We start from the raw sequence: 14,248 nt of genomic DNA on the forward strand, positions 1-14,248 counted from the left end.
AATCATTGAAATTTTCAAATTATACTTGTATTATGTGTATTTTTTTCTCTTCCTTTGTTCTTTCTCTCCCTCTCTCTCTCTCTCTTTTACTCTCTCATTATATAACTAACATGCTCTCTCCTTCTGTTCTTCTCTGTGTTTACTGTGCTCTGATCGCCCCTAACATCATATTCAAATGCATTCTAACCAAAATAATAAATATATGCTAATGCTAATAATTGAATTAATTACAACTTATCGTAACACTTAATGCGTCAATGCAATTGCTCTCTCTCTCTCTCTTTCTGTTCTCTCCATTTCTGCTCTTCTCTTTTTATCTCTCTCATTTATTATATTGGTCTTCTCGTCTCTTGTGATTCTGCTCTTCTCTTTGCAGGCGGGTGAGTCAAATGGCCTATTCAAAAAGACCATCACAAAATTGAGCACTGAGTATCGCCTGCAATTCGTTTGGCCGAATGTCCGACGCATTAAGGGCGCCGATTCAAACGTAACGACGACGGCGAGGGCCGCGGCCGGTGACTACCCAAGAAAGTCAATATCATTGGGCGCGATCCGATCGGGTCAGCCGGGCCAGCCGACGCACAGTCACACACATCAATATCAAACGATGGGTGCCGGCTTGCCAACGGTGCATAAAAAAACGTACAACAAATCAGAAAGAAGGTGCGACAGCAAAATGTCGTCGCTAAGCATTAACATACTATACTCTACAAATACAAATACATATATATCCTATTAGCGCATAGTTTCTTTCAATATCTCGTATATGTATGTAATAACTTACTAAAATCAAAATGATCGTACTAAAAACTAATTAACATTTGATTTGAATCAGTTGATTTCAGTTTTTTCTACGTACTTAAATAATATATCTAATATCAACAATTAATCTCAATTAATCAAATACGATTTGCGTACATTTTGTTAACTAACCTTTTTCTTAAAAGTAATTGTTGAGCGCGCAATTTCAAGATCTCTACATACTTATTGTTTCATTTATTTTAAAGATGATTCTAAAAATTTGTGCAGTGGCAGCAGCATTGAGCTCAGATTCCAAAATAAGAAACAGAATCGAAAACTAAAAAAAAAAACTTCATGCCTAATATTTCGATGAGTTGAATAGTGTTGGTAAACTATAAAGTAGCCCACAAACATTCTTTTCACAACACTTTCAATCTGAAATGCTATAAATATATACAAGTATAAATACAAATATTCAAAACAACTAAAATCGATTATCAAGTTTTTTATGTGCTGGTCGTCGTAAATTTTTGCTTTACATCAAGAATTCCTATTATTACTAGCTGTAATATATATCCAATCATATACTATATAAAACGCAACTGCGTGCTGAAACCTAGCTTAAGTCACCTTTGATAAAAACAAATTTACATATACATATATGTTTTTTGAACTCTTTACGTATATTCATTTAGTATAAATACTATTTAGGAACACATATTTTTATTTATTTTTTAATTAAAAGCAAAAATCTTTTTATTTAACGCTTTTATAAATACTAATTATTTATTTTCAAGCAGTTAGCAATTCTTACTCTCTCTCTCTCTCTCTCTTTGGAAGTCTTTAACTCTATTTTATATAGAACGAAATTATGCTAAATTCCTTCCTAAAAGAAAACACACACACAAGAATATCTTTATAGCAAAAAAATAAAAAGCGGACGTAAGTGTTGAACTAAATTCATTTTTATTAGTTCTAAACAAAAATATGAGAAAGCTACATGGTAAATTACCTGACATATTATCTTTTGTTGATGCTACGTAAAATTCCATTGATTGATTGAATCTAATCCATAGTGCAAGAAACTCAAAATTGACTTAGCTCGTTAAATACTAAAAAAAGGACGACTCGTCCTTGGCAGTCCGAAACTTACTTTTTTACCCTGCCAACACATCACGTATCAATGTAATTTTACGCTAATGTTAACTAGCAAAGTGTAGTCGGAGCATGCGGTCGCAGAGGATATGTGATACAATACTATTATACTATACATTTTTACATAGTTTTCATTTTACCTCAGTTACATAATGTAAAAGCGTAGGAGTTTCGTTGGCTTTAGTTACGTTGCATGCGTGAAACGACAAAATGGAATTAGCATCATGCATTATTCATCATCATTATATAGCATTAATCATACATATACAAGGAATTATCATTCATTTAGGTAATGGGGCCAAGGTAAAATAAATTGATATATGGACACTTGTTTTTATTTTTCTTCAACATTTGGAATTTTTTTTGGGTTTTTTTTTAACTAAATATATCTTGCTTTATCTTCAATTCTTTTTGTAGACCTGTGAATTTATGTTTTGTTCTCAAAAGGGATTGTTTATTAATCGAATTACAAAAAAACAAATACTTTAAGGTCTGATCATGTCAGAAATTCTGACTTAAAACTGAACTGACGAATCTCATAGTTTGCAAATAGATAGAGTTAAACAATTTTCTTTAGTTATGTTTATTTGGAAGGATTTCGCGATGTGTATTCAATAGAACTACAGAAAATGTACAATATTTATTTTTGATGTGTACTCTATATGTGTATGACAAAATTAAAAACAAAAATTATAATACCAAGACACAATTTACATAACTCAAATTTACAGTCTAAGCAATTATCGTAGGTAAGGCAACCCAAAAACGTAAGCCAAATTATATTCTCATTACAAATAAACATACATATATATTTATTAGCTAATATCATATGAAACGCAATTGCAAAATGATAAAGTGGCTTCCATTGCAAAGCTTTAAGTCTTGCCTTTAACCCTTGAGCTTGAGAAGCTTTTTAGTGCAGCCTGAAATCAATTGGCCGTAGTGCTTAAAAAAACAACAACAAAAAAATAAACAAATGAATTAAATAAATATAAATATTAACACTGTGCTGCATTCAACTCGAAATGTTTATATTTTTGTATGTATATTCAAACAAAATTGGTTCGAATTTCGTTCTATATTCAAAAAAATATAAAATGACCCAACCCACGAAAAACCAGACACCAAACCACGCTTCAGTACACGCCCCAAAATTCAACAACATATTATTTGTTTTTGAGTATGATTTCAACTCAATGCCAAGCGAACACACATAAATTTAAATAATTATAATTTTCAATTGTTGATATGAATTATGAATTTGCGCTAGAATAGCCCGACAAACAAACTAACCAATACTAAAAATAAAATCCACAAAAACCAAAAACCATAACCGCAACCACCAACCACGTCCACCACCAACCGCCACCACTAAACGAACCAAGCGCCTCTTTCGGCTCATTTAATTTGCTGTACAAAGACTCACCCTTCCTCAGTTGGAATTTCGTTAGAGTATTCGAAACACTTTGCAAAGTTTACAGTATCCTTTTGTTTTCCTAAAACTACCTTTGTCCTTTAGTTACCACTTTAAAGCAAATGAATATTTAATTATATATTTTCCTTATCTATATGTAAATGATTAAAATCAAAAATATTTGCAAACTCCTTGATTATATGGAACAGAGATGATTAATCTTTTTATCTGTGTGCTTTCAGCTACTCTGCATGAGCTGGAGCCTTTGGTTAGCGATACGGATGATAGAAAAACACACGAGAAGTACGATAACAATTTATTTGCATACGATTAATTCTCAATTTTCATATGTTTCTCATGAGCTTCAACCATACTGAGATGTGTCCACCCTGAGCAAGAATTTGCAGTTTAGCCAACCAACCAGTTTCATAGACCCACCCATATCCATTCAAGAAAAACAAAAAATAAACCACCTGCAAACGTATCGCACTTGCCAATAGCATCCATTTGAATATTATTCTTATACTTTTCTTGTGTTTCTCTTTCATTTACTTTCATATTGTTGACTCAAAATGTGTTTCCATACAGACAAGTAAACTTTGTGGAGCGCAAAATTGCCACACGTCCGTTTTCGCAAACAATTGATCAGGAGCGGCTCAATCACTTCATAACGAAAAAGGAGAACTTTGGATTTGCAGCTGCTGCGGCTGCCAAGGATGCCAAGGATGATAACAGGCAGCAGCCATCGACAGCAGCAGCTGATGTTACAGATCAGGGTCAAGTGGTGGTCATGAATGGCACTGCACCGCCGCACTCAAAACCGAATTTGGATTTGTGGTTCAAGGAGATGGTCGAGCTGCGCAAAAAAGCTGGCGAATACAAGGTTGGTTCACAATCACCCAAGTACGAAATTTAAATTAAACTCTTTTGCTATTGCTAGTGTCGCGGCTGGGGCATAGAAATCGATCCGGAATTGTATAAGAAACAAAAGGATTTATGGGATCAGGTTTCAAAGCGCAGTTCGCTTTCAGCATTGTCATTAGCATCCACAGTCCATAGGTAGGTTCATAATACAATACAGTTCTAATACAGATATTATAATAAATTGAGAACGACTTAGACCCATCACTAAAGAGGAGAAGGAGCAAGAGAATAACAAAAAGTCAACGCCATTGGAGAAAACGATTCCGCAGAAGCCGCGAGTTCCTGGCCAAGCCTATTTGATTGATAACAAAGATGAGATTTCTGCACTGCCAGCACGTTTTAACAATATACGCCATCATTTGGAACGCACCACGGGTCCGGGTAAATGCTCACATATCCTTAGCAATAAGTAAATAATAATTCCCTAATTCCATATAAATTTATCCAGCAGATGTTGAGGAAGGCGCCCTGCTGCCATCGCCAACGCGCGAGAAACTCATGCCTGCTATTACTAAACGTGAATCGGAATCTCAGCGTGGCAGTCCCAAGAAAACGGCACTCTCACGACATGGATCGCCTCAAAAAGGCAGCCCCCAGAAGGGCAGCCCCAAGAAGGTTCTCAAAAGTGAGTAGTTCCCAATATTCTACTAAGTATGTTATCTACATATAATAATTACTGTACCAGAAGGTATACAACACTTAACACATTAATAGAAATTTATTTTTAAGCAACAATTAAACATAGATACACAAAAGCACTTTCTAGTACTTACTATTACGAAGCAGGTCACAATTGTACACGCCCAACAAAAACTAAGTATACGCCCTGTTATACAACGTTTTTTTTTTGGTTTCAGTTAATTTTTACAAAATCTTTCGTATGCTTAAAAACGCTTTAAGTATTATTTTTGCAAAACATATTTAAATGGTTTTGACGTTAGAAACTTTTTAAAGAATTTTCAATCTTTTTTCAAATGCACTACTAAGCCAAATTTTGATAATGAGATTTGTGCAAAAATCATTAAATGTAGCTTGCTATTATTTTTATGTTCTTTTTGTTTTTGAAAGAGATCGTAATATGTATTTATTTGTTTTGAACAGATGCTTATGTATAGATCTGTACATAAATACATATCAATATATTTAAGAAGGTGTATGTTTTGGAAAATATATTAATAAGACTATTTACCATGGCGAATATCTGTTTTGATAATCCCAACTCAATAAATAGGTTAATATTTAATCATATTTGAAGAGTGTTTAGAGCTTCTGATAAATAGGGAACCCAGATCAACAGTTTAAATACATTTGCGAGCAGCCTTAAATGTCGAAATCAATATTTCAGTTAACATCAAATATCAGTGACTTAAAGTCAAAATGTTTCATACTTCATTTGTAAATACTACAATAGTTTGCAGCTAAATTACAAAAGGACAGGCGATTTAGAGCGCTTTAAGCTAGGATTAGACCATGAATATAATTTGTAGTATGCATTGTATAGATCTTAACTGTTATGAACACCCGTAGACATCTTTCACCACTCATTCATTACATAAGAAACAATTAATTTAGCAAATTAATGCGATTTTTCAATTAAAACATTCAACTCGTACTTTTACCATCAATCAAAATCGCCCCACAACAACTAAAATCAAATCGAACAAAAACAAAACTAAAAACTATACCAATATCGAAACCGAAAACGAATCAAACCACATCTCTTCATCCTCCACTTGCGTGTGCTCAGCACGCTCACAATCTGTTGGTCCTGGCGTCGAGAATGAGTCACCCAAGCGTCAGATTCGCTCGGCGAGTCAAGCGCCCACGAGCCGTAAAAAGGCACCAACGGCGCCCTCTGCGACATCGGCTGGAACTGAACGTAAGCCACGCCCATGTAAGTAGCTATAGTTGCGCAGACCCACCACAAAAAAAACTCAAAAAAAAAAAGAATTTTCCTTACGAACGCACGAGTCTTTCGTACGTTATTTCGTTCATTACCATGTTTATTTTCTATACGGTAAATTAATTTATTCCTTAGTTTGCATATATTGTACATTACTTATTATTTAAATATGAATTTAATTACCACTCAAGTTGAGTGATTAGTTTAGTTGTTAGTTTTATTTGCAATCTTTTGATTATTAACTATAGTTTAGTATTTATCACACCAATTTGTAAGTTCATTTCGAAACATTCTACAAACTGGAAATATAGTTAAGTGTCTAACAAAACTAATTAAATAGTTAAACAGAAACAATTTAATTCAAATCTCTGTTAGTTTAGTCTCTGGTCATGCATTTCGTATTTTATTTTTCAACTTAATTTTATTATCGTTTCATTCAGAATTTCATTTCCTGTTCTGTAATGAAGCATTTGATTGGTCTTTCGAATAAACATTCTATAATAGTTTAGCATGTTGAGTGAACAAATACTAACAAATTTTTAACAAATCAACTAACAAATACATACTAAACCACAATATAAAAATTAAACAATTACTAATTCAGAATTGTAAGTATCTAATACAACAACGTCAGTGTTTAAACAAACTAACAATTCAATAAACTTGTGTGTGCGTGTGTATTGTGCCTATAACCAGTTAATTTTCCAACTAAATATTTATAATTTCCCAAACTTACCAAACAGTGTGGGGCGATAACAATCTGTTCTATTTGTTGGCTGTTTTGTACGTAATTGTATAATGTTTTTAAATGAAATGTGTGGGCAGTGAGCAGTAATGGTCAAAATTAAAATTTAAAATTAAAATTAAAAAAAAATGTTTTTATTTAAGTTAATTATTTAAACTTCAGCTTTGAATAAAATATGTTCTAAATTTATTCTTTATGTTTTCCTTATGAGTTTGTTACTTAAGCTTGCAATTATTACTAAAAGAAGTATGAAAACTTCAGTCGAATGTGCTTAACTGTGAGATCCCCTGCTACCTATTTTCGATAAGAGCAGAAAAGTGCGGTATTATATTGAGAGAGATATATATATACTGCAAAATACATTTCCTGTAGGCACAAAGTTATAATACCCTTCTACCTTATGGGTAGCGGGTATAAAAGCATTCTTTGGCAGAGCATTCCAAATTTGTGTTCTTTCGTTTTGTTTGTTTTTTTTTTTCTATTTTTTGTTGATGAAAAAACTTTACTTCTTATTCAAAACTGAAATTCTAAATGTGATTTTCTAATAAATAAATGAGTTGAAAGACGTACATATGTGCATTTCTTCGAAAGGTTGCAATATTAATTTAATTGGGAATGTATTAAATGTTCGAGGTTCAGAGATTTACCATACATAGTTTAAGATAACTTAAGTCTCCATAATATTAACATTCTTTTAATGACTAACAACGTGTTGAATGGTAGCATTTGATAAGTAGACTAACCCAATTTTGATCCCTCAATATGATTAACAAACAAAACTTTAATCGACGCAAAACTCGAGCGTGCGTGATTTGATTTATTTTATTATTATATAATCTTTTTTTTAAATAATTTGTTGTTGTTTTTGTTTCTGTTGCCTTCTTAATTCGCCGTAACTAAAAACTAAATATACAATAAAAACCAAAATTTACGTTTAATTTGTTTTTTCATGTGCCTTTTGTTTTTGGTATGAAAACAAAAATGACAACAAAAATCAAACCCGACGAAAAACAAAAACCAAAACCAAAAAAACTGCTTACGTTTTATAGCCACCTTATCCACAACATTCCAATCCCGCATTAAAAGTAGTTCCCTACCACCGCCTATCGGTAAAGTAGCCGCAGCGCCAACAGCAGCCGCAGCCGCAGCAGAAGCAACCGCAGCCGCAACAGCAGCAGCAACATCCGCCCGAGCAACAGCATCATCCAATGCTAATCATGCCAATCAATCACATGTATCACTATGCAAGAGCTACAACAACAAAAATAACAATTATGGCAACAAAATTAATAAATCATCATCATCAAGTCAACAACAGCAACAGCAGCAACAGCAACAGAAGCAGCAACAACAGCAAATGCGTAAGAAAGACAAAGATAGATCGAATATTAGTTGCATTGGTATTGGTAGTCAAGTTGGTGCTGGTAGCGGTAACGGTAGTAGTGCAAATAGTGCGAAGCATCAACAAAACAAACAGAAGCAGCAGCAGCTTCAACAGCAGCAACAGCGAAAGCAACAGCAACAGCAACTACAACAAGTACAAGCTGCTAGCCCAGCAAAATCAGCTGCGGTTGCAACAGCAACAGCAGCACCAACCACAACAACAACAACTACATCATCTGACATGGCAGCAACATCAGCATCGACATCAGTTCCATCAGCAACATCATCCACGGCCCCGACCCGACCTGCCACCATCAACATCAAACGCCTTACGGTACCAGGTCAGGATAGAAAATTGGCTGAAAGTGAGTAGAGTTTGTCCGAAAACTTGACCAAAAAACCAAAAAAAAAATTCTCTTCAATAAATCAATTTGATATACCAATAAACAAAAACCAAAAAACAAAATATTAGTTATCTAAAATGGAAATGCTGTTAAATGACATCTGATGCGCGAATTGTTTGTGTTGCAACTTTTGTAAACAAAACCAAAATACCAAAAAGTGAAATCAATAAGAAATTACCAATAATTGAGCATTTTACACCTTGTCAAAAATGTTTGTACACAACTAGTGATGAGTGATTAAATTGAAATTATTATTTACCGATTGGCATAATGAAATTGACATTGGGCGCATCACAAACCTATTCTTTTTTTTTACTATATGTTTTTCAACCATGTGGAATCGTGTGTGTGTGTGTTAGTTAGTTGGTAAAATACTGTTAGATTGGCATTCATTTCTCCCAACTGTAGTTGTCTTAGAAATGTTTCGAAATTGTTTGCTCCTCGTTATTCCACAGGGTTGTCCAACATGTTGTCCAAAAACATCCTCAAAATTTCAAATAATTACATAAAAATAGAGTATTTGTTGCAAAGTTGTTAACCATAAAGCGTGCGCGTTACTTAATGTTAGTTGTTGTTGTAATAAGTGTTTGTACATGTTGTATTTCAGACGTGCGACAAAAACTTTCCCAAATGTAACACTATCGTCTATGTCTTATATCATTTGTAGTTGTTTTTCTTCCATCTGTTGTGACACTGTCCTAGTTATTTGTCTATAGTTTACTCTAAAGTAGCATCTGTCATGTGTCTTACCTAATATTTTGCTTACAAACAAACACTCTACTATACATAAACAAAGATAGAAACCCAAAACTTGTTTTAATCCATTTTAAATCTTAGTTTTAAGAAATACTTTTTAGGGTTTTTAATTAATATAAGATGAACATAGAGTTTTGCATTACTTCTTTACATTTTGAAAACAAGTCATTTTTTAATACCATACTATTTTTTTCAACGATTTTCTGTTACAATTATTTTCTAATGGAGTATTAAGAGAAATTTCTTACAGAGAGCTGTCGGCGTTGCCTGTTACACATCCAAATGCTTCAGCTAAGCCAAACTCAAATAAAACAAAACTCATCTTCACGTCAAAAACATTTTTGCTATTTTTTATGCGTGCTTTACCTACTATATTTAGATTACTGTGTCCAATTAAGTATTTCTATGTAATTTTTGCAGCTTTTCTATGTTCTGTGTCTCTTGAATGTGGCATGCTCTCTTACCCGTTGTGCGCTTTATATACAAAAAGAAGATAATCAAAAGCAAATATTTATAATTTGAATTCAATTGTTACTAACAAATTTGGTTGCTTTAAAGCTTTGTGCTTAATACAAGGATTTTGTTTTAATAAGTTTCATTAAGTTTAAGTTAAACCTAAGTTTCTTTTATGTTTAAGAAATTAAGAAAACAAAATATTATATCTATTTACATTTTAAGTTACAAATACTAACCAGTAAAACTCAATCACAAAGTTCGCTTTAACAATATAAAAACCTAAAGATAAAACATCAAAAACTCAACAGCTGCTGCAGCATATAAAGTTAACCAGATTTCTAAAATGCGTCATTCGTCAAGTTTATTTCCAGCGACAATTGAAGCAAATGAAAATGTTTAATATTTAATTACAATTATTTTCCACGTCAACAGATGATTCCGAAGATGGCCGTGAGACTGCCATTTCAATTTCCAGCTGCAGTCCACAGCCAGTGCCTGAGGTGCCCGATGAGCCATTGGTGAAATCGCCACCAGAGCCGACAAGGGTCAAGTCGCCTGAGCAGATCATAATGCGCTCTCCCGATCCAGTCAACTGGACGGTGCCCTTGGACACTGGCAAGACATTTACGGTCACACAGAATGTCAAAGAGGGTAATCTGTGAAGCATCTTCATTTTTGTATTCAAATGTCTTACTAATATGATGCATTTGTAGGCGAGAGCTATAGCCGACCACAGAGCGAGATAAAAGCGTCAACACCGGTGGAAAAGCCACCACCGCCACCACAATCGGCACCTCCACAACTAACCGAACAGGCTAAAATGGACGGTAAGCCTTTAAGCACGCTTCAATAAACGCAACTTCCATAAACAAAAAAAGCAAAAAAACCAAATGAAAATTCAACCAGTAAAGAAATCGACATAAGAAAAATAAAACACACCAAACAAACACACACACATATATAATAATAAAAGAAAAAAGAAAACATGATAAATCGCTTTTACAAATATTTATATATTAACTCGTATTTAAATATATGTATCTGTATATGTATATGTATGTATCGCTACTCACAACCATCATCCAAATCCAACTAAAATCAAATCATCGTTAAGCAAACTTCAAAAATCGCAACACCAGCCAATGCCAATCTCAATAAGCGTAAATATAATGCAAAACTTTCCCCTCTCTCAGTATTAAGCCAAAAATTTCGCAGATCAAAAAAATAATATAGCGCAAAAGAAAAAAATATCGAACAAAAATCACAACCAAAAAAAAAAATCGTAATGCCAAATGCTGCGCTCAGCTGAAATGCAAATTAGCTAATTCCACATAGCGTATCAAAAACGTAGTTCCTTGCGTAACATAACAAAACACTATTTCCAAAACTATTTCCCCCCTTCACTGCCATCCACTGTACCACACTACAGCCTGGAAGTCCAGCAGCCCAACCACAAGCGCCGCTGCCTATGGCAAAACATTGACGCCAATACAGCAACCGGGCGGCGCTGTGCGCTGCGATGCCAACAAGCCGGGGCCGGAGCAGGCCATGTCATCATCATCATCGACAGCGACTGCATCCACGGCACGATCGACAGCCGCCGATGTGCTGGAGAAGGCTCGTGACCGATTCGATCGTTTCTGGGGCGGCACCAGCAACGCCAGCAAAGAGGAGAGTGTCTAAAGTTTCTAGATCAAGATTCAAGTGCAAAATGTATTTGGCAAAATAATAATAATAAACAAAAAAAAAGAAAATGAAAAGTAACAATTACTAAATTCAATTAACCAAATGAGCAATACTCGTAAATGATGACACGTAATGCCGCCTAAAGCATGCAATCCATACTACTAATAACTCCCTCTTACCCCTTTAGCATCTTAACTATGCTCCTCTTTGGCTATGCTTAACACAAAACAATGGGCACTTGTAGAATCGGAAAAAGCCCAAAAACATATATTTGGCCATTATATTTATTTCGAAAATTAACTTGAGCTCATTCATTTGGCTCAACATATTAGGTATTTGAACGATTCCATTAGACGAATAGAAGCGAGTCGAATTATTCTTGCCAAATTTGAGAAACCTTATTTCTAGCACTGCACGTGCACCTATTGCCATCTATAAGGAAGAAAGCATGGCTATGTTCGGTATGCCGAAGTTGAAATACCCCTGCAAACAGTGCAAAAGGCAATCTTCGTAAATCGATATATGAATTCACATCATACTATAGATACATATATTATTAGATCTGAAAAATAAATGAAATTGTCTGCAAGGGTATTCGAACGACTATGTAAACTTACTTTCACTGCCTAGTCCCAAGAAATAAAGACAGATTTTTTTGCGAAACTCACATAAGCTATTCCAATAATCACACAATCTTTTCAATATTTCCAAATCATTCAAATATGTAATACACGAAGAGTAAAAACAAATTTAAAAGAAGAAAATAACAAACGAAAGGACAACATCACCGCAGAGACCCGTCCAAAAAAAGAGAACAACATAAAAAAAGTGTTTTAGGAGAAAACCTCAAATTTTTGTAATTTTCATTAAATGAAACAATAAGCAAACACAGGAAATCCAATGGCAATACGCTGAGTATGGTATATTGGGTAATGCATAAGGTGATCTAAGCCTAATACGCTGATCCGACAAAATAAAACACAATTTGAAAATAGATTTTGCACATGAACTACAAATACAACAAAAATGATATTAACGATATTTTAAGAACATTTTGGCAATGATGGTTATAAACACACACACACTCTCTAATATACACTCACACAAAGTACTGTAATACACAAAAATGCGATATGTTATAAGATAATTAAAATACTCGAAGGAGTTCGATTTGCGAGCATCAGCTTTAAGGATCTGTGAAACTAGTTTGCGACATACATTTATGATACGTGTATTATGTAATAGACCTAATTATACCGAAAAACACTCAAAGAAGTTTTAGTAAATTAAAAACGCTGTTCGCTACTGAAAGGAAAAGTTCTTAAATGCTTTCCAAAGCACCAATTGTTGAAGCACTGGAGAAGTGATTTGCTTAACGTATGCAAACAGCGTATTAATATTTCTGAGTACAAACAAACCATATTTGAATTACGAGTATATAACATTTTGATAATTTGCAAGCAATTTTCGAGCGAAAATATAAGTTCAAACGTTAATTTAGTGTCATTAATTTCAATTCACAAAATTTAATGCCTAATATGTAGATTTAAAAGAATATAACTGAAGTTAAAATTTCACTACCAATAAGTTTGTGATTAACTTCAGTATTGAGCTTAATTGTTGCTTCTTGCATAATAATATTTATATACAAATTAAAAACAAATACAAAAAAAAAGAAAAGAAAACAAAAGCTTCAGTGTATTTATTAAACCGTTAAAATATGTATTTTTATATCTTTTTCATTGATGGGCTTGTCTGTTAGTTGGAAATGTTGAGTTCAAAACCAGTTGAAATCCGTGTTATCCAATGCCCCTTAATAACGTGAACTCCCAACATTTGTTTATTATGCGCAATCTATGAGATTTCATATATGTATGAATGAACTTAGTTATGTGTATTTGAAAAACTCAACTGAAACATGCATTAGTTACTGACGAATATAAAGCAAAAATAGCTTAAGCCTTGGAAAAAAATAGAATCTGAAAAGAGAGGCACACACACACATAGACACAGATATCTACAAATACACATTTCTCTATTTCCAGTTACAATTTGATAGAATGACAACATTTAAACTCATTTAGTTTTAACTATCGTACTTAACCAATTTTAGGCAACTATAATATGAACCTAATAAAGAACAAATTGGATATATATATTCTAGCTTGTTTACAGCGTGAAAATGTATACAAACAAGTTAAAAATTATACTACACTGTACGATCTATATGAAATTCAAGCTAAAGTGGGCAGATAGGATCGTAAGGATTAGTCAGATGGAAATATTTGCATTTTGTTTGAATATCGAATGATATATTTTAAAAATTTACCTATCACGTATAAAAAGCCCCGCATTTTAAAATAAAAACGACACCAGAAAAACACGCAATAAATATTTAATAAAACCAACATAAAATCTAATAGATAATTTTGCCATAATTGTCATAAATGAAAAACCAAAGGCACACCAAATAGCCTTGAAAATGCATGAGAAAAACACTATAAAAGGAAATTTAAACCCTATGTACCAACTTTAAAATGAATACCTACATAATGTGTAACAGAAACTTATAAAAATACATGAAAAACAACTGATGGTTAAAAAATAAAACTAAAACAATTGTATGAATCAAATAAATGAAAATGCATATAAACGTTTTAAACAAATCAATCTTTGTTCTT

General features: G+C 33.3%; 1 protein-coding gene across 1 annotated transcript in view; it reads left to right on the forward strand.

Moving 5' to 3' along the window:
* LOC133835482 (serine/arginine repetitive matrix protein 1) overlaps positions 1 to 11,688 on the forward strand; it is a 34,977-nt gene extending 23,289 nt beyond the window's left edge. The window contains 14 exon segments of the mRNA XM_062265439.1: positions 377 to 634; positions 636 to 663; positions 3,553 to 3,613; positions 3,899 to 4,193; positions 4,251 to 4,369; positions 4,431 to 4,615; positions 4,686 to 4,859; positions 5,982 to 6,128; positions 7,932 to 8,428; positions 8,463 to 8,495; positions 8,498 to 8,630; positions 10,314 to 10,532; positions 10,595 to 10,708; positions 11,311 to 11,688. Of these exon segments, the coding sequence (XP_062121423.1) occupies positions 377 to 634; positions 636 to 663; positions 3,553 to 3,613; positions 3,899 to 4,193; positions 4,251 to 4,369; positions 4,431 to 4,615; positions 4,686 to 4,859; positions 5,982 to 6,128; positions 7,932 to 8,428; positions 8,463 to 8,495; positions 8,498 to 8,630; positions 10,314 to 10,532; positions 10,595 to 10,708; positions 11,311 to 11,564 (2,517 nt within the window). The 3' untranslated portion in view covers positions 11,565 to 11,688.
* The last annotated feature ends 2,560 nt before the right edge of the window (positions 11,689 to 14,248 follow it).

This window comes from Drosophila sulfurigaster, chromosome 2R (genome assembly GCF_023558435.1).
Source record: "Drosophila sulfurigaster albostrigata strain 15112-1811.04 chromosome 2R, ASM2355843v2, whole genome shotgun sequence".
Lineage (NCBI taxonomy): Eukaryota > Metazoa > Arthropoda > Insecta > Diptera > Drosophilidae > Drosophila > Drosophila sulfurigaster.